General features: G+C 38.0%; 1 protein-coding gene across 1 annotated transcript in view; it reads left to right on the top strand.

The window, feature by feature from the left end:
• The window catches only part of OXCT1 (3-oxoacid CoA-transferase 1), a 77,846-nt gene that overhangs the window by 12,231 nt on the left and 38,761 nt on the right, over positions 1 to 26,854 (top strand). The window contains exons 4-7 of the mRNA XM_021551419.3: positions 3,664 to 3,799; positions 7,648 to 7,797; positions 9,451 to 9,557; positions 16,175 to 16,235. Coding sequence (XP_021407094.2) covers positions 3,664 to 3,799; positions 7,648 to 7,797; positions 9,451 to 9,557; positions 16,175 to 16,235 — 454 coding nt within the window. The remainder of the gene's footprint in view (positions 1 to 3,663; positions 3,800 to 7,647; positions 7,798 to 9,450; positions 9,558 to 16,174; positions 16,236 to 26,854) is intronic.

Here is a 26,854-nt window from a genome sequence, read left to right on the forward strand (position 1 = left end):
GATCCAAGAGGGACAAAACAACTGGAATCAATGTGTTGATAATCAGATTAAGTTTTCTTGTCTATATCAATAGTTTGGTATAACTTGGGTCACTGACATCCTTGATGAATGCCTAGTTCTCTTTTCCTGTATGCATTTAATGTATTCTGTTGATTCATTTTTCATACAGAATGGGCAAACTTCTAGAAATCCAAACATATCTGAAGGTAAAAGAATGCATTCAGTATCTAGCAGTAATGTGTACTTTCCCTTTTCTGACTGCACTGATAACAGCTGTGTTAACTTTTGCCACACCTTCTTCCTTCCTATCTAGGGCAGTGTATTTTTATTGCATTTACCTTTGTTTTAATTTGTAAAGGACTGAATCCATCTTTTGAAATAGGTGTATGGGGTGTATTCTTTTCATGAACTCAGTAAAGGTTCTTTTTTTTTGCTTTCTATGGTTGCTGTTTGATAGGTGGAGTGTTTGCCTGCAAGGCATATTTTTATAGGTAACATTTTGAGGGTAAACATAATTAAAGGTGAAATGTTCAAATAGCTCTTGTGCTCACAACAACACAATCAAGAAAGCAGCAAAGGCAAGCAAGGGAGAACTAACAACTTAAAATTGCCATAGAACTCCTATATTGAGAGAAGTATCCATAAACCAGAGGGGTTTTGAAAGTTGTATCTTGGATAAAGATGTCACATGAAAATCAAAGGGTAGGGAAAATAGGAGTAAGAACAGTGTTTTCTGTGTGAAATGGGTGTTTCTTGGGACACTGACATATAAGAGAAAAACATAGGAAACATAAAATATGCTGAAGTGCTTAAAATGGGTTTTTGAAGGGACATGAAAACCGATGCATGTGAAAGCAAAAGGGTTATTTTAGCTGGAAGCTGAATACTGATTGCACCTTCAAAAAAGAAGGATGGTAATGTATTTTCTTTCAAGAAATGTACATCTAAAAAAATCTCTATATGAGTAATGGCAACAGGATTGTGTGCTGCTGCTCTGAAGATTAAATGTTTGTGGGAGTGGAAATTATTTTGTATTACCAGGCAGGCAGAGCCTCCTAGTGCGTGGCTTTTGAAAGGTGAAATTCCTGTTTTCATTGTGCTAGGGAAATAATATTTAGATTACATTCTTGTATGCTCAGTAACAGATCATCACAGCAATTTTGCTTTTCAACAAATTGGCTACATTTGAGGAAAAGAGAAAAAAAGAGTGACTTAAGAAGTGAAGAACAGCTTGGCATGAGTGTGACAGAATAACTTCGTACAACTTTCTGCTTAATTTCTTCGTAACTACTGAGTTTAATTTGATAGAAGATACCTCATAGTATTAGATCAGGGAATCACGTGTATCCACATGGAATCCTGCAGGATGATATGCAAAATCCTGTTCAGGACAATATGCTTCAGTAGCTGCTTCTGAGGATATAGGAGGAAGAATAATGGATCTTAGTGAAATGAAGGAGAAATTCCTTTAACCATTACAAATCTGCTCCTGACCCTCTGTTTCCATCCTTTCTTACATCAATGCACACAATATTTCATAGTCTTCATGCAGAAGTTTATTTTTCTATTTGGTAACTTCCAAGTCTTGTAATGATAAGAGCAGTGTTAACCACCTGAATGGTACACAGAGATTGCAAACTCTGGCTTGCAAGCAGTTCAAGAAGCTTCCTGTTGTTCTTGCACTAGAAAGCACTAGTACAGTTTTGTTTAAATTCTGCACTTTTGCCACACAGTGCCATAGTTACACCAACCCGTTTAACAGCCATCAGATGTTGACTGGTCTTTTACATTCGTTTACTGCCTTTTATAATGAGTTTGATGGTTTTTATGTGAGAGGAATTGTCCTGCTTTGAATTAATCTATACAGGAAATTCTGGCTTTTTCTTCTTTTTTGTAATCTCTTTTACCCACAAAACTTGTCTTTCTTCTCTATTCTTAGCTCTTCTAGTTTCAAAATGGAGGTTTTTTTTTTCTTGTGAGGATTTAGAAACACGAGTTGTTTCTAGGCAACATACAGTTCAGTCCCAAGGCTTTTGCACCAAAACATTTTGGAAGTTGCATCATGATTAGGTTTTTAACTTTTTTTTATAACCTGTCAGAGTTGGAGAGTGGAGCAAGCTTTTATAATAAATCACATTCTTTTGTATCTAGATAACATAGAATAAATTCAGAGAACCAGGTCAGAGAGGTTTGTTTCACTTCCTCTCATCCAGTTTCCAAAGTGCTCAAGTATGCACTGAAGTGGGCCACCTCCTAAAAATAGTCCTAAGCTTAAAATAGTGCTCAAGATGCATACAGTTGCAAAGGCATGTCTGTCCATACAGCTCTCAGAGTATTGTGATGGGAGAGGAAGAGCTGTGCTGGTCCTGCTCAGTCATCCCCTCTCCCTTCACCTGCAGCACTGAGGCCTGTGGCTGGCAAGCATTTCCACTTTTGTATTTGAAAATGAATACTGCATAATAGTAAAGTTTTTTAATCTGGTTTTTCTTTGGACGTCTTCTTCAGGAAGGGTGTTTTCAACAGAATTCCTATATTTTAAGCACATATGTGTTAATTACAAAGTGCTGAATGATTGATATCTTAAATATTATTTTAATATTTTTCTGTATTTCTTATCCTGAATTGTCAAGCCATTGTGTGGATAATTTAGTCATATTGAATTGAGCCAACTCATGGCAGATATACATCTTTTTTTGTGAGGTAATTCTGCATCATAGCATCTTTTTTCTAGAGGGACTGAGTTCTCTGCTTTTATAATGCAGAGACCAACATAAATGTGGAGGAGCTTCACACACATGTACCAGTCTTCTGGCATCCTGCATAATGTGCTAGAAAAGTGAAAAAAACATGTATCTATAATGTCATCTATGTTTATTTCCATATTTGTATGTTAACCTCATATTTCCTTGGATTGAATTTTTTACAGAGAAACCTTGGTTGCAGGAACTCCTGAAAAATGTTTCTAATCCAGTAGTACACAATATAGCATACAAACATAATGAAGGATATCAGGATTTTAGAAGCACTGGCACAAGAAAAATGTTGTCTTACATCTCTGGCATTCAGTTTCAGTTGACATAGACAAGAAAATCTTGTTTGTAGTGCCAAAATCTTTTGTTGGAGTAGGCAGTTATTTAGTAAAAGATTTAATTATTTACTATTATAAGAAAATTTAAATACAAACCTTCTCATACTTCATATAGAAACTAGCATTATAAATATCAATCAGCCTGTCTCCTTGGGCTGCTACACAATCACTTGTGTTTTTCCCGGGGAGCAGGAGTGTGAACAAAAATATGCCTTTATTCACTCAAAGCCATGTCTGACTTTTTATTAATTTGGTAAGGTTTTTTAAGGGAGCAGATATGTAAAATAACACAATTTGTCAAGCTGGTATTTTTAGCTGCTAACATGGGAAATTCCTTTAACCAGAAGTTTTGGATGTATTTTGTACCCTGGAAGAGATGAGGTCTGAACACTGAAATATTACATTTTAATTGTAGCTTTGGTGCTTTACCTTCAAAACACTGGAAATTGTTTTTTGTCTTCAATTCCTTATGTGTGGGGGAGATAATTCTTCTTTTTTGTTAAGTCATTGCAGCTTACCAAGTGGGTTGTTTTTTTTTTACAATAAAACTGTTTTGTCTGGTATTTTCTACACAGTGTTGACAATTTTGGACTTGGTCTTCTGCTTCAGACAAAGCAGATAAAACGCATGGTGTCATCATATGTTGGAGAGAATGCTGAATTCGAACGCCAATATTTATCTGGTGAGCTTGAAGTTGAGCTTACACCACAGGTAAGGAGCGTCCCTAAGAGGGTGATTTCTTTTCATCTAAAATATTGAGTAGAATAATGCTTATTTGCAATCCAAGTGTTTTGCTTGTGTGCAGAAGACACTTGCCATCTGTGGTGGACTGACCCTGCCTGGATTCAAAGTGTTCACCAAAGCCTCACTCTTGACTCTCCTCAGCTGGACAGGGAAGAGAAAATATAACAAAAGGCTCATGGGTTGAGATAGGTAAAGAGAGTGACCACTCACCAGTTACAATCTTGGGCACCATAGACTCATCTTGGGGAACTTAATTTAGTTTATATCAATCAAATCAGAGTGGGCTAAGAGAAGTAAAACGAAATCTTAACACCCCCTTCCCCTACACGTACTTTACCCCAACCTTAGCTTCTTCCTGCTTCAGTGTGGATTCCCTGCAGGGTCACAAGTCCTGACGGCAAACCTGCGCCAGCATGAACTCCACTTTCCTTGTGGCCCCAGGTCCTGTGAGGAGCCTGCTCCAGCACGGGCTTCTCATGGGGTCACAGCCTTTTTTCAAGCATTTACCTGCTTGGGCATGGGATCCTCCAGGGGCTGCAGTTGGATTTGTTCTCCCATGTGGCCCACCATGGACTGCAGGGGCACAGTTGCCTCACCATGATCTTGCCAGGGGCAGCAGGAGAATCTCTGCTCTAGCACCTGGAGCACCTCCTGATCTTCCTCCTTCACTCACCTTGATGCCTGCAGAGCTGTTTCTCTCACATATTCTCACTCCTCCCTGCTCTGGATGCACTTGCATCCATGCAAGAAGATCTCCTTCTTCAATATGCTGTCCCAGAGGCTCTACCACTGTTGCTGATGGACACAGCCTTGGAACCAGCTGGCACTGGTTCTGTGGACACTGGGGGAAGCTTCTGGCATATTCTTACCCCTCAGCTACCAAAACCTTGCAAAGCCGATACACCATCTTAGGGTTATGCATTTGTTAAGAACTGACTGTCTGTTATTTGTGTGAATTCCTTTAATTGAATTAGTTAATTAATAATATATTATATTAATCTGAAGTATATATATATTATACACACACATATGTAATTGTAGGAAAAGGCATAAAGTATGCTCAATACTGCGGCCCCATATAAAGGGAAGGAAGTCAAGGAGCGGATCTGTTTCTATTTTGGTGGCAGGTTTTAGGGAAGTTGCACGTGCAATGCCTGCCATCTAGTGGGCAGGAATCAAATTCGGAGATTTCATTCATTGTGCAACAAAACCCTTTTTGGCTTGTTCATTAACTCTTAGGAAAATTAATCTGTGTCTACTGTTATGAGCAAGTTTAAAACTTTACTTTTTAGCACCTTATTTTTAATTATTTTAGCACCACCAAGCTACCCAAATAGTATGAATACAATGACAACCTGAAATCATCAATATCAGTTATGTTCTATTGAGATCAACTTCTGTGAAGCTGGCGTTCTAACTTTAAAGACTACAGCATGTTGGTGTCCGGCATTTTCAGAGGTGACACATAAAATTTAGGCTTTAAACAGCTGTTTATATAAGCATCTGGGAAAAACAGCTGTGTCAAATTTTTATTAAGAATAGTACCTTGAGCTCCCTCTCTTGTGAATCACAGAATGTGTCAGGTTGGAAGGACCCACTATGGGTCATCTGGTCCAACATCTTTGCTCAAGCAGAGTCATCCCAGAGCACATGGCACAGGATTGTGTCCAGATGTGCTTGAACATCTCCAGCAAAGGAGACTACATGATCTCTCTGGGCATCCTGCTCCAGTGTGTGGTCAATGTCACAGTAAAGAATTTCTTCCTCATGCTCAGGTGGAACTTCCTGTTGCCTCTTGTCCTGTTGCTCAAGACCCCTGAACAGAGCCTGGTCTCTCCACTGGACACCCCTTCTTTGGATACTTACAGGCATTGATAAGGTCCCTTCTCAGTCACCTCTGCTCAAGGCTGAACAGACCCAACTCCCTTAGCCTTTCCTCATAAAAGAGATTCTCCATTCCCTAAAGCATCTTTGTTACCCTTGAAGATGCTCTTCCTGATGCACCCCAGGTCACCACTGGCCTTGGCCACAAGGACACACTGCTGGCTCACGCACACCAGGACCCCCAGGTCCTTCTCCACCGAGTTGCTTCCTAGCAGATCAGCTGCTGGCCTGTACAGGTGCATGGGATCATTCCTCCTTAGGTGCAGGACCCTGGATTTTCCGGTGCTGAATTTTGGATTGTTTTTCTCTGCCCATCTCTCCAGCCTGCCAATGTCCCTCTGAAGGGCTGCAGAGCTCTCTGGGGTACTGGCCACTCCTCCCAGCTTAGTGTCATCAGCAAACATGCTGAGGAGGCATCTACCCTTCCTCTGAGATGTTGAGGAGAAGCTGAACAATACCGGGCTCTGTATTGGCCCCTGGGGGCACCACTAGTGACAGGCCTCCAACTAGATCCTGTGCCACTGATTGTCATGCTCTGGGATTGCCATTCAGCCAGTTCTCCATTCATCCCACTGTCCAGTCCACTCTTCCTGAGCTTGCCTATGAGGATGTTGTGAGAGAATGTTTCTTAGAATTACAGACATTAGTAGAAAAGTTCCTTTTCTATCCAGTCAGCAGACCTAAAGATAGCCAGACACTTGTCAATGTTTTGAATGTCACAAATCTCACAATGCATTTTTTTCCTTCCTATTTAATGTTCAGTACTTTCACCTAGGGGACCATGAACTCCTTAGACACACAGTTGACTCTGTGGACTACAGATAAGCTATGTAGATCAGCATGGAAATGATGTATCTACAGTATATAAAGGGAAACAGTAAAGGTGAATTAATTACCTGCTGTGAGATGTGGGGATTTGAAATATTTGTATCAAGAAGAATAGCCTTTCCTAAAATAGTGCGGTATAACCTTAGGCAAAATGGGAGACTTTTGTATTATTGTTGCACATTAAGGATCATGGTAAGATCTTGAAATTATAAGGCTTCTTAGAACACAGGATTCTGTATCATTGCATGGTGTACATCTGCCTCCCGCCACGATTTTGAAAACCAAGCAGAAGCCATGGTGCTTCTTGCAGGATAACTGGGGAAAGTAAAATCTGTGTTGTAGAGGCTGCTAAACTGGGTAATTGACCGTGGAGTTTATGTCTTGCTTTGAATCCAGGAGAATATTAAAAAAAAAATTCTGGGAAATGACACTAATGAAAAGCAAACAGACATCTTCGGGCATATGTACATCATTAAGGCGAAAGAGGAATTTTTGCTGTTAGTGTCCTGGACATAGAGAAGCTGGACATAGAGAAGCATGCAGACAGGGTGGTCAAAGAGAGTTGAAAAACTGCTCTGTTAGCTTTTTGGTATTCTTGGCATGGGCAACCCAAATTACTGGACTCCCTCTTCCTTACTCAATCTGCTATGCTTGGCTGTTTCAACCAGGAGTGGGTTCTGAAGTTTTTCTTAGAATGTTGAAGAATGAACATCAATGTTTAGGACTGTTAGAGAAGAAAAACCTTCTAGGATATGTAGCCAGGTAGGAAAGAGAAAAATAACTATGTACTCTTCTCAAGAATAATTGGTTGGGAAACAAACCAAAAGAGAGGAATCACAGCCATGCTGGCATATGGGAGGTAGTTGTATGACTGTGTCATCTTGAGCAGTTCATGACTGTGTTTCAAGCATTTCTTGCCATATCCAGTACTAGTCTGACATGGGAAAGCTAAAATGTGAGGAAGAAATAGATTATCACATCTCTCTACTGTGTGCAGAAGGAAAACCTACAAATGACAGGATATAAAATAAAGTTAATGCAAGCCATTCATCAGAGTTTGATTTGTTGCTCCCAGATGATTTCTTAAATGTGTTTTCCCATAGGGTACACTTGCTGAACGTATTAGAGCAGGAGGAGCAGGAATCCCAGCATTTTACACCAGTACTGGCTATGGGACGCTGGTGCAGGAAGGGGGTGCACCCATCAAGTACAATACAGATGGCACCATTGCCATTGCCAGCCAGCCAAGAGAGGTAAGAGGTCTGACTGCCATTAGGAAGCCTTCAGCATTGAAAAGTTAATTTCTAACATATTTACAAGATTAAAAAGTGTTTGAAGAAGGAGTTAAAGTTAGCTTTACTGTATTCAGTTGACTGGATGTCTGTGGTACCAGACAGATTAGCTTTGCTTCCATTGCTTACTGCTGTCCTCTGTGATGCGTTAAAGAAGTTTTTACAGTTGTAGAGTGATTTAGCATCAAGACCTCATCCAAGTGAAAGCCTGAGTTACTAAGTTACTTTTCACATAACCATTCTTTGACCAGGTTCACTGTATATTCAAACTAAAGTCAAACTAAAACCCGTTAATGGGGCAGGTGCTACCTAAATACTGCATGATGCAGTAAGCAACCCTGCAGCTGCACGTGGAGCTTCAGCCTTCGAAGAAATGGGGCATTCTCTTGTTAGACTGGGAAGAGCTCAGTTGACACAAATTTCAGGAATGCATTTTCCAATATTTGAAATGCAATTTAGTCTCAGTTTTTAAAACTGCAAATAAATAAAAAGACTGTGGCTTTCAAGGGAGAAACAAGGGTTTCTTTTTGAAATTGGATGTAGAATTTGGAGAAGGGAAGAGGTATCTCAATGCCATAATTTTTCTTGAATAAATGGGTGGGGCTAATATTATGTGTTCCAATTTGGCTGCATACAACATTAAATTTCACTTCCAGACATTTCTGGGGTAAAGGTAATTCCATCCTAACCCATAGTTTTCATGTATTTTATACATGACTATTTGCAGTATCTATACATTGTCTTAATCTTTTATATTCCCTTAATTTTTTACTGCATACATCATTGTGATGTTTTGCCATTTGGAAGAATGTTTTGTTCATTAAATAGCTTATAATTTTAATACAATTTTTCTTCATTTGTTTTTAATTTGACATTTGTGGGAAAATCTCACTTACTCGCCCCAGTCTAATAACTACGGGGTGCTAATAGCATGACTATCATTATTTGTTCAAGTCTATTCTCCTCATTTTGCACAGAAGTGTCATTTTTTAAAGGTTCAGATCTTCTTTTATGGTACTGGCACACTGATGTCTGATACACTTTCCTCATACTTCCCCTTTCAGCAGTTTTAAGGTCTCAAGTAATATTGGTGTATGTGCTTATCTTCTACATTGTTAAGAAAGGTAGCTCTGTCTCTCTTCTATATTTTGATTTCAGGCACATTATCATTCATTCCAAATGTTGATCATAAATGCAGATAAAACCAAATGAAACTCAGCCTATTAGATGACATGTTTTGAGTAGTCTGTCTTGAATTTACTTAGTTTTGGATTTGGTGGTGAGCAGTGCTTATGACCTTTTTCAGTAATTCTGCTGTAGCAGTTAAGATTTTGATTAGCTGGTAGATACGCAGGACAAAGCATGTCTGATTCCAGTAGATGGAGCAGGAGGAATATGGATTTTCGTGATGTTTGACTAGAGACACTCTGATAAAACTGGGGTTTAGAGCCTTTCCATGCCTCTCTGTTATCATACGGCTTTTCAGTAAAAACTTTACAGAGTACAAAAAAAAGTTGAAATATAATTGTCTGCAAAATTAACCCCTAAAATAAGTATTCCATGTGAAATTTCTTGGAAGAAACCTACATCTCAATTTTGGACTTTTCTGTTTAGGTGAGGGAGTTTGATGGCCGTCACTTTATTCTAGAGAAATCGATTACAGGAGATTTTGCTCTTGTGAAGGCATGGAAGGCTGATCGTGCAGGAAACATAATTTTCAGGTATGACTTGTTTATTGGTGGGAAAAGATTATTTTACAGTTTAGGTAATGAATGAGAAGGATAATCCTTTCTCCTGTGTTATGGCAAAATAATGTTTTACTGATTTCACATTCTTTCATATTGCCTTTCCCTACTGTCAAATTACACTGCTATAAAACACCAAAATGTAATTGCTTTTTCTAATGACTTTTAAGAATTCAAACTTAGCTATGAAATAAAGCATTCACAGTTAAAAATGAGACACAGCAGACCAAAGTCATTATGATGACTGTTGAGAAACTTAGTGACATTCTCTTTCTTTCAATATTCATGTTAGTTTGGGTTCTTTTTCTTGAGTAATTAAAGGTTAACCCAAGAAGTACAGGTTCATGTACAGCAGAAGAGAAGGAAACTGAGTCAGTCTTCTGGCCAGTCAGTGATGGGAAAACTGATTCTGTCTAAATCTGTGTTTAAAGTTTATTTCATCTCAGTGGTGTAGGGAAAGGCATCATATGAATTTAAACATCTTTGCAATTAAAAGTTTGATGTTGCACTACTGAGAAAATCTTTTCTCTGAGTTACTCTGTTTGTGTTCTGGTTTGTCCTGAACTGAAGCAGGAGAGAGGTTTACTTATGTTTAATGCCTGGTTTTTATTTGTTTGTCTTATGGCTATCAGATGAAAAGGTGAGTGTTGTAGTTATCATGTGCAGTTTATTACAAGCACATGCTGATTGAGAGTCTGTCTTCGTATATAACAAACCAGGAGTTGGAAAAGCAACTGAAACATATATATATAAAATAACACCCATAAAGTAATGGGGTTTTTTTATGTGCTTATATATGTGTGTATATATATTTTTTATATATCTACATAATACTAAATTAAAATACTTGAAATTTAATTAATTTATATATCCACATAATTAATGCTAAATTAAAATACTTTAAAATTTATAAATAAGTTTTTATTTTGCCCAACTCTTGATATCCTGACTTGCCCACTTACAAGACAATATGGTTTCTGATTGAAAGCTGAACTTGTATGTGTGCAGATGAATTAGATGGCTGCTAAACTGCTCTCCTTAGGCTTTGGTACATTGAATACAGGAAATACACTTCCCCCCAGCCTTGTCTTTGATCCTGAGGCACTAGTCTCTGTGCTTTTATCCTGTATCTTTCTAATGATGCATAGTAGATACCTCTCAAATGTTTTTTCTTTCTCCACAGAAAGACTGGTTGTGTTCTCCTTTTACCCTCTTCCTTTATGTCCTGTTGTTCCCTATGCCTTTCCTTCTTCCTGTTCCTTTCAGACGTCTTTCTTATGTCTCCCACATTCCCACAATAGAGCTGATAATAGACACTTCTTCCATCTGGAGTGAAGACCTAAAAATCTTGACTCTTCTCTTCAACTGTAACTAATTGAAGATGGAAATTAATAATCCTCTGGTGTCCTATCCCATATGGAATATTGCTAGCTCAAAGGAGTGTGCTTATGATAAGCAGTGACCTGTTCTGTTTCTGGATGAGACAGGATTATCTCGTAACATAGAATAAAGAAACATAGGGTCATCTTGTAACTTGCTGTGTGCTACCACTTTCACCGTAGTGTGGGGTACTATTCATAGTGTGTTTCCTGTGACTGTGAGAAGCCAGTAGCAATGGTATATCTGCCAAACTGTTAATCTCCCTCAAGCTAAGAGCTTTTAAAAATTTAGAGGATGTAAGTCTAAGTGTACTTTAGGTACACTTACTTGCACCACAGGCTGGCATTGATTTTTTTTTTCCTATTCTCATACATCAAGGTATACTGTTTTCTTGGAATTCAGAACGGCATAAATTTCTTTAGAATGCTGCTTTTAAAACAGTTTGTTTTGTTTTTCTTTAAAGTTCTACTTCATGAGTCCTAGATACAGCATGTTGCGGTGACTTTCATTTCAGGCATCTTCATGCTGAGTGGACTATTCTGCACCACTTAGCAGTGGTTTACTTTTGTGTAAGGAAGGTCTTAACCTCCCTTGGGGCTTTACTCATTGGCACAACATCAGGGAGTGCCACTGCTTCTGTGGGTAGTCAGAGAATCCCAGAATGGCCTGATTTGGAAGGGATCTTAAATATCATCCAGTTCCAGCCTCCAGCTGTGGGCAGGAACACCCTTCACTGTGTTGGGTTGCTTAGAACTTCATCCAGCCTGGCCTTGAACACTTGCGGGGATGGGGCATCCACAACTTCTCTGGACACTTGTTTCAGTTCCTCACCACCTTCAGTAAAGAATTTCTCCCTAATATCAAATCTAAACCTCCTGTCTTTCAAGTTGAAGCCACTCTCCCTTGTTTCGTCACTATGTGCCCTTGTGAAAAGTCCATCTGTGTTGAATACTCCCTTCATGTACTGTAAGGCTGTAATTTGGTCACCCTGAAGCCTTCTCTTTTCCAGGCTTAACAATTCAAATTCTCTCAGCCTTTCCTTGCAGGAGATCTCTGATCATCATGGTAGCCTTTGGACTGTCTCCAGCAGGTCCATGTCCTTCCTGTGCTGGGACCCCAAAGCTGAATACAGTGCTCCAGGTGGGTCTCAGCAGAGCAGAGCAGAGGGGCAGAATCCCCTCCCTCCCCTGCTGCCCACGGGGCTCTGGATGCAGCCCAGGACACGTTTGGCTCTCTGGGCTGTGAGTGCCATGGCCGGGCCATGTGCAGCCTCTCACCCACAGCACCCCCAAGCCCTTCTGGGCAGGGCTGCTCTGGGTCTGCTCATGCCCAGCCTGGGCTGGTGCCAGGGGTTATTCCTACCTGGGTGCAGCACCAGCACCTGGCCTTGTTAAACCTCTTCAGATTCCCAACGGCCACTTCTTGAGCTTGTCCAGGTCCTTCTGGATGGTATCTCATCCTTCAGAAGTGTCAACAGCACCACTCAACTTGGTGTCATCTGCTGATTTGCTGAGGGTGTACTCAATTCCTTTGTCTGTGTCATTATTGAAGATATCAAATAATATAGTCCCAATACAGACCCCTGAGCGACATCATTGTCACTGATGTCCACTGGGTCTCTGAGCCATTGACCAGGTGTGACTATTGAACCAATTCCTCATCTACCAAACAGTCTATGCAATTGAATCCATCTCTCTCCAAATTAGAGACAATCATGTGGTGGGGCTGTAAAACCATATCAAAGGCTATACAGAAGTGCAGATGAATGACATCAACAGCCATTCTCCATGCACTGATGTAGTCACTCCATCATAGAAGACCACTATATTGGTTAGGCAGGACTTACCTAACAGATGTGAAGTTGTGATGGCTGTCCTGAATCATCTCCCTGTATTCCCTGTGACTTAGCACAGCGTCTAGGAGTATGCACCATGATCTTCCCAGGCACAGAGGTGAGGCTGCAAGTCAGTAGTTCCTGGGGTCCTCTTTTATATAATTTTTAAAGATGGGAAACATCTTTCCCTCTTTCCAGTCACCTGGTACTTGAACGGACTGCCATGACTTTTCAAATATCATGGAGAGTGATTTGTCTGCTTTCTTTGGCTACACCTCCCTTTTCACCTGGTTCGACTCTGCTAGTTGTTCTAGCCCCTTGTACCTCAACTTTACAAGCAAATATGTGGCTTGTTGGTGATGAAAATGGAGTATTGACAAAGAAGCAGAAATGTTGAAGGGATAACCTGAGCCAGAGCCTTTTCTATGACAGTCATGGCAGGTCATCTCTTCATGCTTCAATTGGTTCTGGAATACATAAATTCAGCTCATACCTGAGGTGTCTCTGCATCTTCATATCACTAGATATGTAGTGGATGTAGTTTGTTGGTTTAGTCTGCTATGAACTAGTTTGCTATCTTTTGCCTCTGGGGGAAAAGATGTCATGCCTTCGGGTCAGCTTAGAAATCCAGTGGAACAATTTGAACTTTGTTCCAATGGAACTTTATAGACGTTGCTGGATCTAGATGTCCAGAAATTTTTCTTAAAATAAAAAGGCAACTTTGTCTAGCTAGTTTTTGAATTTTCTACTGCTAACTCCTTAACATTATTCTGAGTTGGAAAATAAGTGTAGTGCTTCTGTTTTTTTTCCTTATGGATGATGTGCTCTTTAGATGCCTTTGATCCCATAAAACTTCTGGATGGTGTATTCTTTAGAAATAAAGCCTTTGATCCTGTAAAAGACTGCTGCTTCTGAAACAACTTTACTAACTCAAGAACAGTTTAAATGGCAGAAGCTTTTATAAATTACATCAGATTAGAGACCAATAGCTCTTGTTAATGTCAATTAATATTTAAAAGCTTTCTTGTAGTTTTTTCCCTATGTAAAAATAATTTTATATCAGTTTCTTTTACTGATAGAGCAGCCTCTACAATCTTGAGAAAGTCTTTGGCTCAGAAAAGTAGTTACATGGGATGAAATAATGAATTATTAGTTTTGTCATCTTCATTTCCTCCATCTGTATCCATTTCTCAGCTATTTTAATTTATTCAGGTTTTATATTTCTATTTTTCTTCTCATTTGCTACTCTGCCTAGTTTAGGGGAGTTTTCCCTGAATCACTAGTAACTAGTATTGTTTTTGCCTCTCAAAGGAGAGTATAAATTCACATTGTGGATTTTTAAAATTTTGTTTCTTATTGTTACATCCTTCTTTTGGGTCTTTATGGCCACCAAAAAGACCCATGGGCAGAAGACATTCATAGAGTCATAGAATACGTTGAGTTGGAAGTAACTCACAAGGATTATCAAAGTCCAACCCCTGGCCCTGCACAGCACCATCCCCAGGAGTCACACCCTGTGCCTGAGAGCATTGTCCAAACACTTCTTGAGCTCTGTCAGGCTGGTGCTGCGACTGCTGCCCTGGGGAGCTGCTCCAGTGCCCAACCACCCTCTGGGTGAAAAACTTTTTTCAGATGTCCAACTTAAACCTTCCCTGATTCAGCTTCAGGCCATTCCCACGGGTCCTGTCACTGTCACCACAGAGCAGAGATCAGTGCCTGCTCTTCCTCTTCCCCTCACAGGGAAGTCGTTACCGCAGTGAGGTGTCCCCTCAGTCTCCTCCACTTGGAACAGACCAAGTGACCTTAGCCACTCCTGATTTGGCTTTCTCTTAAGTCCCTTCATTGTCCTTGTGACCTTCTTTTGGACGCTCTCTAATAGTTCAGTATCTTTTTTATGTTGTGGCCCCCAAAACTGCCCCCAGCACTGGAGGTGAGGCTGCCCCAGTGCAGAGCAGAGCAGGACAATCCCCCCCCTTGCCTGGCTGTTGATGCTGTGCCTGATGCTCTCAGGACAGGGTTGACCCTTTGTTAGAGGCTTCACAGAGGTATATATTGCCAATAAAAGGGTGTTTCCCCAAGATACATGTCTTTGATTGTTGCTGGTGTGCGCTGGAATCCTGTCTGAGCTGCCCTTGGTGCCAGCCCCCGGCCACGTCCATGCCACGTGGTGACGGCAGCACCCAAGGCTTGGAGCGGATGCGGCGCCAGGCATGGTTCTGGCACCGAGGGCAGGTCAGCTCTTGGGCTTCATCATCTCAAGGACTTTTTCCCAGTTTAAATGAGTCTGTGAATCTGTGAAATAAAGATGGTTGGGGGAAAAAAATGCTTCTGTGGAAAAACAATGTGACAAAGGAGGTTTTATCTTGTTTTGACACCTGATTTCATGGATTGTGATGAAAAATGTTTAAGAATTCTGCTTTTTAACAGAGAAAAATGCTGAGAAGCTAGCAGTGGAACACCACTAAAACCTTCATAGTATTTCTTAATTATGAAATGTGCTGCGCACTTTGGTTTCTGAAAAGCACATGGAGGAGACAAGTGATGCAGGTCCATCTATATTGCACTTGTCTCCCTTGTGCTCCTAGGATCTTGGTGCAGTTGCCAACACAGGTATACATGTTAAGTGTTGTTTTTATTCTCTAGAGGTTCTTTTTCCTTGGTACAGAAATGCTTTGTGGGAATACTTAGGATGAATGCCAGAGTCTTACAGTGAGTGCCAAAACTGACACAGCTTTGGGTTTTTTAATCTTGTTGGGGTTTTTTTAGTATTTGGTTTGGTTTTTTCATGGTTTTTTTTTTTGGTTGGGTTTTGTTTGGGTTTTTTTTTTGTTGTTGTTGGGTTTTTTTGTTTGTTTGTTTTTGCTGTTTTTTTTTTTAATTAAGAGTATTGGATAACATCTACTACTGCGTAAAGTGCTATCCCAAATCCTAGTCCAAGTTAGGAAAGCATACTTGAGAGATTGTTAGGCCTGGTGCTTGTCCCCTGTGGAGATTAATTTCATTCTTCGTGCAGTGAAATAATGGCACTGTACGAAGTCCAGCTTGCTGCTGCTTTTGGATACAGTAAATGAAGATATCAGTAACATACCCAATTTCAATTAAACAGGGTGCTGATTTAAAGTCAAAAGAGCTATAATAAATACTTTCTAATGTAGCAGTATTATTTCATTTCAAATGCATCTCACACAATTCCATAATACTTCTTTCTCCCTTAAACTTTTTTTTTAATCAGTTCTTCAGCTATTAGTATTTGGCAAAAAGCTTTGTGATGCTTAAAATACAGACATTTCTCTAGTAGCTTATTTCTGAAAAGTCTTTCATTGTACCATTATGGCCTTTAATATTTATTGTTTTGTTTTGTTTTGTTTTTGTTTTTCAGGAAAACTGCAAGAAATTTCAACCAACCTATGTGCAAAGCTGCAAAGACAACAGTAGTAGAGGTAGGGAATTGAAATATAGTAAGCCCTATACTGGTATAGTCAATATACCCCTTTATCTTACATGGTATTCTGGAGACAGGCTAGGGGGATTTCAGATCATTGCAGGATTTCAAATCAGGGTCAGTGGTCTAACCTGTCTCCTTGGATTGCTTTCTCCTGACACTCTTTGACACCATGCTCTACTTTGGTGAGTAATTCCTTTGTTGCTGTACATCTGATGCTGACAGGACTTTGTGTTCACTGTGATCAGCCTTTGAAAGGGAAACAAAGCAAGAGCCTTCAAACTTGTTAAATTATGTAATATGTGGATGAAAGAGGAAAAGAGTAGCCTTAAGCTATGCTTGAGGAGATTCACTTAAGACTTTATGCAAAACTTCTTAAAAATAAAATCAAGTACATAACATCATAAATTAGGCAAACCACAGAGCTATCACAGTTGTGGTCTCTAAAATTTAATAAATTACATAAATATCAGTCCACAGTGAGATATAAACAATTGGCTGTGTCTTGAGGAAGAGGATGGACTAGCTGATCTAGAAGTTTCTTCCAATCTTTTTGCCCTTTTTCTTGATCTGAAATGATAATATTTAAAAATATGAAGCAGTCTGCATTGGAAAAATATTGGTGCCTGGAGAGTTGCTAAGGCATAGCAATATGCAAAAGATATGCTCTCTTAGCTTTTTCTTCAGTCTCTGGTAAGTTTTTTTATATGCCTAATAAAAGCTACATGCAGTTAGGCATTAAGATCCAGACAAAATCTTCTGGACTGTTTCTAGTAAATGGTATATGGAAGAGTCTTTGATATCTTCAGGATTTTTTGTTTGTTTGGGGCTTGGCTTGGATTTTGTTTGTTTGTTGTTTGTTTGTAAGATGTTGTTTGGAAAATATATTTGTTATATAAGCATCTCTGGATAATAAATTTGGGAACTTTTGTTATTTCTTTGTGTCTTACAGAATTATCACAAAAAATACCATGATATTTACCACATGACTTACACTGACAATACAGCAAAACATTCCCATGTTTCGTTTTTAAGAAAGGTTTCAAGTATTTTTCTATTTAAAAATTAAATAATCTTTTCTTCTAGACACTTGTCCTTTATACCTTGTTCAGTTTGGCATTTAAATAGTTTAAGTAGATCAAAGCCTTCCACCTACATTCCATCTCATTCTCTCTTTCTGCTCTTCTATCCATGTATGATAGGATAGAATTTTCTTGTCAGTGAGAAGCTGATGTGACATAGTTCTTGCTGTAATTCCATTTATCAATTGTTAGTAGATCTTCTGTCAACTGTGTCCACTCTGAGTCTTATTGCATTTTCAATACCATTTAAAAAACTGTCAATCTTTTTGCAAGATGCATTATTAATATTACTTTGCAATTCTGTTTTTTATGTACAAATTAGATGGAGATGCAAACCCACAGATTTAGGACAAATATTTTGAACCATCCTTGACTTAATTTCTAGATGTCATTATTTCAAAGTGGAATTCAGAATGTTGTGTTTGGGTGTTAGAGTCAAAACCCAGGGAATCAGAAGGAAATATCTCTATATGGTGTCTAGTACATTCTAAGTAGTGAGCTCTATAAGCTGTCTTAACTCATCAATAGGGAACTGAGGCAACTAAAAATTTGAGTTTTGCCTGACTCCTTAGTTAATGTTGCTCAAGGCTGAAGATTGAAATTCTCAATCCCATTTACAGGGAGAAGAAAAAGGTTTGTATAGGATATTAATTCAGATACTGTTTTGGCAGGTGGGATTTCTAAATTGTGGTGTTTCTTCCCAGCTCTTTTTCTGTTTTTCACTGACTGAACATTTAACTGCATTTAAGCAGACAAGTTCTAGTCTCTAGGAGGAGAGACTTGAAGACAATTCTGCTCTTTTTCATCAAAATAGCTACAGGTCAGGCTTGTCTTCAAAGATAAAGTGATTAACTGGGGTTTTCAGGATTGTTTCCCACTTTGCTGAGATTGACTTTAGTTTCTGATCATTGATACAAATATGGAATGACATTTGGCACAGTAAGGTAGTTATCAAATATAAACTACTGGAAATCCAATCTCAAATGTGTCTGTGAACTTGTTGAAAATAGGAAGTTAACCAGAAATCAATTACATTTGTTAACATGTTAACCTGAGATGTGAAATCTGACATGCATACAGTGAAAGACTTTTTTCTCTTTCCTTAATGCTGTTGTTCTCTAGTTTTAGTCTGTGTGGTGTTTTGCACACTCTTATGTGAAGTACAGATAAGACACTTAATAATTGTAACAATTCAGAGGCAGACAAATTTTGTTGATGTGAAGGATAAGAGAAAAGAAAAAGAGGTAAGAGATAAAACTCCCCCACTTCTCAGACTCACAGACTCATAGTTATTGTTTGCTTAAAAATTCTCCTGTATTGTGAGAAGTGAGATTGGCTGTGCATAGAGGCATCTGAAAAAGGAGGAAGTCAGACTGTACTATTACCTGTTATGTTTGGGACACAAAGTAAAGAATTACTGGTTTTTAAAATGTCAGATTAAACTTTCAGCCTTGTTTATTCTGAATAGGCAAATGATCAGAAATAACCATTCAGTACTCATTTTGGGAACAGAAATACATTGATTCTAAGCTTCTAATTAAATGCAACAAGTGCTTACTGAGCTGCAGAATTTTTTTGAACTGTTGCATGCATCTCTTGTTTATGTAAGTGAGAGGGAGTAGAACCTGCTCTCAAGATAATAGGGGTGGGTTATCTGAGAAACAGGTAACTGTCTATAAAAATCAAACTGTGCCAAATCTAGTGGATGGTGACCCATTATTAAAGGTCAAAAAAAAAAAAAATTCAACTGAATTGCATGATTCCTGTTATTTGTAAGTTAACCTTTGCAGAAACAAATGCTAAATAATATTGGTAGCATTAATTATTTTGTCTTTATATAAAAGTGAAATGATACAGGTAGATCATCTGCTTCTTGTTTCAGCTTGCAGAACTTTGCAGAAGTTAAACATGCTGTCAGACCTGTAGCTTTGTTTTAACCTAAGCTCTCACACACTCAGCCTGAAGCTTTAAGGTTGTTTTTTCAGAGCTATAAACACTTTTCTGCTCCTGTAGCAAAGATGGGAGAGTTGAGAAATTGGCCAATACAAAAGAAACTCAGTGGTCAGAAGTTACATACAAGCCACCAGTGCTCGTAAAGACTGAAAGGAAGAGCATGTCATGTGAAGAAACTTGAGAGCTGATGTGGTAACATTTCCAACACTGTTGAATGAAGGTGAAACTGCATTGAGGAAGTGTCACTGCTGTCAGCACCCTCAACACAGCTGTTTGAATTTTATGATGGGAAATGACCTGCGAGGCAGCTTGGAGTTGCAAGGAGGCCTCTTGGATGTGTGCCCACACTCCTAGGGTAAGGGCTGTGATAACAGGGTCCTTTTAATATGTGCATCTCCTTGTAGAGCACCTGAGCAGAGCCCCACTGGGCTTTTGGTCATGACACTTCTTTTTTGTAGGGAATTATGGCTACCCAAAGCTATGGGAGAAAACATGGTGTGACCTTGCCAGATGTGTTGTCATGACAGCATGGGAAAGGGTGATATAGGCTTGGACTCTTGCTTTTTACCACAGAAGAGTATATAAATTTCTATAACTGGCCCAAATAACTCTTGAGATCTTATATGTTTTTTTGTTTTTTTTTTTTTTATTCTCTGCTATGAGACCTACTGAATATTTTTCCCTGTTGAAGTGGTTTGAGATCTCAGCCACTGCCACCGTGAAAGTGTTTGGTAGTGGTAATGGTCAATATGTTTAGAAATATTTATTGACTTGCTGTTTGAATATCCAGTTTGAATAATTTTATTTTTCAGATCACAGAAGATGGCTAAATATATCTCCCTGGGTAAATAGCATTTACACCTCAAATACTATCAGGGGAGAGAAAAAAAAGAGAGTGTACTTTCTCATAAAAATGCATTAAATAAAAATCATTAAGCCCTGCATTTTATCTCTGGTTGCCTAGTAACAACACAGCCACATCAGTGAGCACCATTTTCTCAGGTACAATGAACTGCGTGACACTAAGGGACAGAATCAGACTGAAATAAGTGATTTGTGTCCTGTTATCTGTGCTAAATCATGGCATTTGGTTTTATTGAAGAAACAAAAAATGAATCTTTTTTTTGTGTGTATGTCTATACCTCCAAATGCTTTAACAATGGCAAAACTTACTTCAGTGCACAGCTCTGTTCTGAGAAATTCTTCAAGATTTTTAGACAGTGATGGTTTACTGTAAAAAATCAGTAATACCACTTTAAAGTGAAACAATCATCTAATTGAAACTTTGTTACCTGGGTGCTCCAACCATGGAACTCAAAAGTGAGCCCTGGTAGAGGATGGGTTTGGGATGGACACAGACTTTACATCATGTGTATTTCTGTGAAATCACAGATCAGGACAAAAGACATAGAATTAAAGTCCTTCTGTGCAAATGCTGTAACCACTGAACTTTTGTGCTGCTATAGCTTTTGTTGATATTATTTAACTGCTCAATGATGAGTCTGTGTGTGCTTAGGCAATGGTTGTAAGGGAGTGTCCCATGGATCTGCAAGTGGGGGAAAGCCTTTTTTTGAGAATCCCATTTGTCATAGGATGGGTGCTGAACTTCTTAGTCCTGCACATTACCAGCTGCTATAAGCACAAGTGACAGTAGAATTCTACTTGCTATTATGTGCTCCCATAATACATTGTGTATATATGTGTATATACATATATATATACAATAAATATATAAAACCTTGTATCTTGAATATGTAGGTAGTTAACCAGGGCTTTTGACAGCATAAGTGTATTTACATACCTAGGCCTTAGCTAAATTCTCAGTCAGGGCTGCCTGTGGATCTGAATTTAGATAACCCAAATATAATGTATAGACATTACAATAACCTTTCTCAGAGGACTCTTGTGAGTGAACACTTGTGGGAGAGCAACTTTGAAATACAAGCTCACGATCCTTAGAATATATAGAAGAGAACATAGCAAAATATCAGGAATGTCTCTAAGGAACACTGATTTAATAAACTCATAGACTTGGGTTGATGAAGCCTTCTAGGAGGTATAGCAAAGAAGAAATGAAGTTAGGGAAAGACTGTGTTAAATGCATGAGAATATAATTTTCAAACATGGAGGAAGTATTGGAAGAGCAGTAGGAGTTTGACCTAGATCACAGTCATTGTAAATCTCAAACACAGAAAAGAAACATGATAGAAAGTGAGATCCAAGCTCAGATGTCTGAGGCTAAGCATTACAAAGCCAAAGCAAACCAAAAAGCTTAAGCTTCTCAGAAATATCCAGCCCAGTACAAAATAAAGAATACTTGAAGGTAGCAAGAAGTTTTTTTAAAAATACATACATAGTTGACTGGGAGACCAAGAATATTTCACTGCTCAATGAAGGGACTAAAATTATCAGTGCAGATTACAACAAAGGCTGAAGAGTTTAATGCCTTTTCTCCTACAGTACTGAGGAACATTAACAACCAGTTTGGTGGCTGTAATGATGCCAGTCATAGGAAGTTAAAGAGCACATTAAAGAAGGATGGAGTTGATATTCAAGAACTGCTAGTATTGTTTTGGAAAAGCAGCTCCTAGAAACATTTGCCATAATAATTTTAGTTTCCCAAAAATTCTGTTATACAGAACTTGCACTGAGGGTGTCCAATGTGTAGAAATGCACTCTGGACACCCTGAGTGTCATTCACCCTGAGTGAATTTATATTCCCATGAATATAAACAAAGATCCTTAGTTTGCAATTCTGATTCATCTGGAGAAAGCAGTAACGAAACAAATCTTAAAGCAACTTCATGTTTGACCAGGTGTTCCTGGATTTTATTACAGAGAAACAAGCACACTCCTCCTTTTTTGTTAACCTTTGGAATAAGTCAAATGTATTTCATCAGTTTTCTTCTTGTTGCTGAAAGAAGTGGAGAAAGACAGAGTTGTGGATTTGATCTCCATATGGACCATTCACTTAAGTGTTTCATTCCATGATTCTTGTGGGTCCCTTCTAATTCAGATGATTCGGTGAAATAATCCAAATCAGAATGGAGAAGGTATATAGCCATTTGGCTCTGTAAGCAATGGGATAAGGAGCATTTGTGCTCAGGACAATTTTTCACCATTTCTAGTGAAATCAGAATTTTCTTGTAAGGCTATTATAAGCAAAAAATTCCATTTTTATAGTTTGAAGGACTGATTTAAATGTTTCTTCTAGATTCAAATAGTAATAAAGTGCTTTTATAAAGTACTTTATCCTTGGGGATTTTTAAATTTCCATATGTGTCTATTGCTCTCTTTTCCAGGCACCTATTAGGAAGGATAATGACTAAGTGCAAGAAAACTTTAATTCTTCTTAGAATATCTTACTGACAATCTCTTTATGTACATGTTTCTGTGGTCTGTTGAAAGTGTCTAAACCACATCAATTGTTCTCATTATATCAAACTTTTCCTTGAAAGGTACCCTGACTAGCTTCTTCCTCAAAAGTGCAAAGAACTTTATTTATCTTGAATATTTTGGGAGGTTGATATATCTGCTATTATTCTGAAGGTGAAATGGACCACACTAATTCCTTGTTGAGAAACAAAGCAGTAGCATGTCAAGTAGTTTCCAGTCCTCTTTGTAAATTACCACTGTCTCTAATGAACATCTGAAATAAGGAGAATAGATGTGTGCATAGAACATGCCATTTTTGGATGAAGCTACCTTTTTGTAACATTTACTGAAATACCTGCAAGGCTTTTTTTCTTACCAGCGAGAACCAGCAACATATTTAGCTACAAATCAGCTGCTGTTTTATGTTGCTATTAAGTTGCTATGTATCTCCTGCTGAGCATGCTCTGGTCTGATCCTTAGTTAGATATATTCCTTGAATCTGAAGGGGGTTTAGTTGCACTTGAATAGATTTTAAAGTACTATCCACCTTCTTGGATAGACCAATTAAATATCTGATTTATTTTTTTATTTTTATTTTATTATTCTACTTCTCACTTCAGTTTTTAAATTCCACTTAGTTCATTTTTGAAAGTAAAACTTAAATTTATCTTCTGACCTTAAATGTACATTTCTTGGAATGTGTAGGATATGAGAGCTCTTCTAGTCTCTTTTAATTCGTTATTTCTCTGATGTGAGTAAGAAAATAAAATCTTTTGTTGTGATTATGGTTGGGGTTTTTGGGGAGTTCAATTATTGCAGGTAAAATTTTAATAATTTTAATTAAAAAGTCAGTTATTTATTTTTACCTTCTAATAAGTTCAAAGGCTGTCAATCTAAAAAATATTTGAAAATAAGTAACAAAGTACAGCAATAATGTATTTAAAGCAACATATGTTTTGTTTGCAAAAGTGTTAAATTATATTCAAGTAGAGTTAATATTGTTGGCAGCTATTCTGTTCTGGAGTGGAAATATTTGGGATGTGGTCATTTCCCTTATTCAGCTGAGTATGGATTAAACAGGTTTTTCTGCTATTACCTGGCCCTTAGCAAATGAAGACCATATTCACAGATTGTGGGAGTTTTGTTTGTTGTCTTCCAGCTTTTCTCCCATTATTTAAGTCTATGATTGAAAAATAATTACATCATGTAATCAAAAAAACTATTTTCCAAAGTTTCTATCTCCAGATGTGAGATGATTTTGTATATATTCCACATGGATGGTTATGTTTTATTTTGTGTTAAGAACCTAGATATTGAATACAAATTGGGTGCTTTATCACCTCATTTCATCAAGAAAGCAGAAGTCACAAGATATGATCACAGCCAGCAGGAGTTCACTAATGACCTATATTAGAGCAACTGCAGGGTTTCAGAAAGAGTCACTCCCTAGGTGTGCCTGCTGTAGAAGCCTGGTTTTATTGGTAATGCTGGGGCTGCTGGACTGCTGGATCTTAATCTCTCATGTTTTCAATTCAGGTAATTTTACCATAAAATAATAGGGTAAAATCCAAATGAGTGAATTTAAAGACGTAAAAACCAGCTACTTCATTTTCACTTTTTAGTGGATACAGAATTATATAGACATAGTGCAAGTCATCAAACAAGCAAGCCCATCAATTTAATGGAAGAACGTCTTTGAGAAATGTCAGTATTTTCAGACTTTGAACATGTTCTTGAAAGTTAAGACTGTAGTGTATCCTTGCTGTGCTAATATGTGACTAGCTCAAAAATTTCTGAAGTGTAGTTCTATGTGAATGGGAGAACCTCTTCAGAGACTGGTGGTTAAATTCTTCATATTCTTTCATGCATGCACACAGCTTTACATATACATAACCTTTGCAGATAATGAAGTATACTTCCACTTTTCTTTGTGGTATTTGTCCTGGAACTGCTCTGTTTGTGTACCTAGAGCTGGTACTGCTTTCTGTTTTACTGCTGTCTGTTTTCTTCTTTTCTTCTCTGCTGTCAACAGTACAGCATGGAGGAAGATGTCAAATCTGTGGAATGGAAAGGGGCTGTTGGATGAAATAGGGAGCAGGTGCAGAAAAGTGTGAGAGGAGATTAGGCCTGAGGCAACTACAAGTGGAGGTGGTAATTGAGGAGATTTAGAGCAGAGAAAACAAACATGAATTGAGTATATTCTAGCAGGGGCTCCTGATTTAGGAGGATCTGTAGCCACATGATGGAAAACCTGGAGACAAATACAGGAGATTAATGTCAGTTTTGCTTTCCTAATATCAGATACAACATACTGGCAACAGATCTCACTGTTTTTCTCTGTGTTGTTTACAGAGGATAACAGTCTACTAGAAAAAAGGAAAACACATAAAGGTACATAAGATCTTCAACAGCACGAAACAAACAAATAAACAACTGCTGTGTGCAATTTCTGTATGTCACAGAGAAGGGAGCACACAGTGAAATTACAAGACATAATAAGAAATGTTTTTCATAATAGTTAAATTTAAGAAATACATCAATAGAGTCTCTTGGGTTCTAAGAAAACAATTATTTCCTGCCTCATCAGAAGCTATGAAGAAGGTGATGTATGTCCAGCCTCTGACTGAGGACATTGTGCAACTGACACATTGCTGGCAGCTGGGAGAATATAACCAGAAGTATCACACTACCTTTTAAGATTTTATTGCTAAGAATAAGGGCTATTTGGCTAAGTGGACCTTCAGTGCAATCCAGACCAGAGTCATTGTGTGAAAGGTTCTCTAACAAATATGAACTTTACAGGTTTTTACTGTTTCCTGCCCCTCAGTAAGCTTATGAAAACATCTATCTGAAGTCTGATATAACCATAATGTGGTAATTGCTGATCAAGATATGCCTTTATAAGGCTATTTGGTAGTTGCTTGATTTTAAAGTTATAGAAGTCTCTTTTTCAGGATGGATATTGACTGGCTGTCATTCCATTACTGTAGGATTTTGACAGGAGTAGAAATTTCATGGTCTGTCTGATCTTACAAAAGGAAAGAGTTGAACTCAGAAGATCCTCTGTTTCATCTCCCTGCTTGCAGATCTCAATAACCTGCTTTGCTTTTTTGTGTAGTTAAGAAAGTTTGTATAGTGTAGTCTTAATTTCTAGTGAACTGTTTTCAGAGTATATTTTGCAGTTTTAGAATATCAAAGGTACTTGTGAAATTCAGTCTAAACAATTAATATTAACATTTTTTCCCCTCTTGTCATTAACCATCATGAATGGTTGATCACAGTTTCTGCGATCTTGAATGCAGACACATAAAATTTATTCTTTTAGTCCTTATTATGTATTTTAAGCTTTTTCATTTTAAGATTTTATAAATGTTACAATGGATTTTGTAGTGACATCCTGACTCCTCCAGTAGTGAACTGAAGATATGTACTGAGAGTTTGTCTTGCGCATCTAAGTGGCTAAATTTTATTTCATTCCTCTTGTTATTTTGGACATTTAACTGACTAATGTTTTATTTTACTAATGTTCTGCTAGGAAGGATCATTATTTCAGTTTGAAGAACTGAACTATGATAATTAAGGTAGCGATAAAGAGATTTAATAAAGTTAGTATAAAATAAGCTACTTAAAAATGCACAGGTTTGTTGGCTCTGATTCTCCCCCCCAGTCTCTTTTTTTCTTTCATACTCACATGTTTTTAATTTTTTTTCTGTAATAAGGAATTAAATTACAATTTCCGGTTATAGCTTAGTTTTAGGAAAACTGAGGTTTAAAACCAAACCAGCTGAAAACATTTAATATATCATAAAGTACATAATTAGGCTGCAGAAATAGATAAAAGGAACACATTAGAAGCAAAGGCTTTTTTATTTTTGAGTGTTTTGGTATGAGTAGTTTGTCATCATTATTTCCTTACCAATTTTTTGTAAGGAACCATAGTTTTTTTATTTTTCTTACTTCTTATTTTTCCTGCTTTACTTACTTTTCTTACTTCTGTATCTATCAAGGTTCCCTTTTTCTCTCTATAAGCCTTCAGAAATTCTGGAATAAAACAAGAAGAATAGCAGAATTTCTCTAAGGAAAAGGAATTCAAATTGCTTTACAAAAGAAAAGTAGATGCAAATTACAGAGGAAGGGATATTGTGAAGCAAAGGACCACTGCCTCTGTGAGTGCTGATACAAAAAGGAATGGCAGAAGGCTCTTGTG

The sequence above is a fragment of the Lonchura striata genome, chromosome Z (assembly GCF_046129695.1).
Source record: "Lonchura striata isolate bLonStr1 chromosome Z, bLonStr1.mat, whole genome shotgun sequence".
Taxonomy (NCBI): Eukaryota; Metazoa; Chordata; class Aves; order Passeriformes; family Estrildidae; genus Lonchura; species Lonchura striata.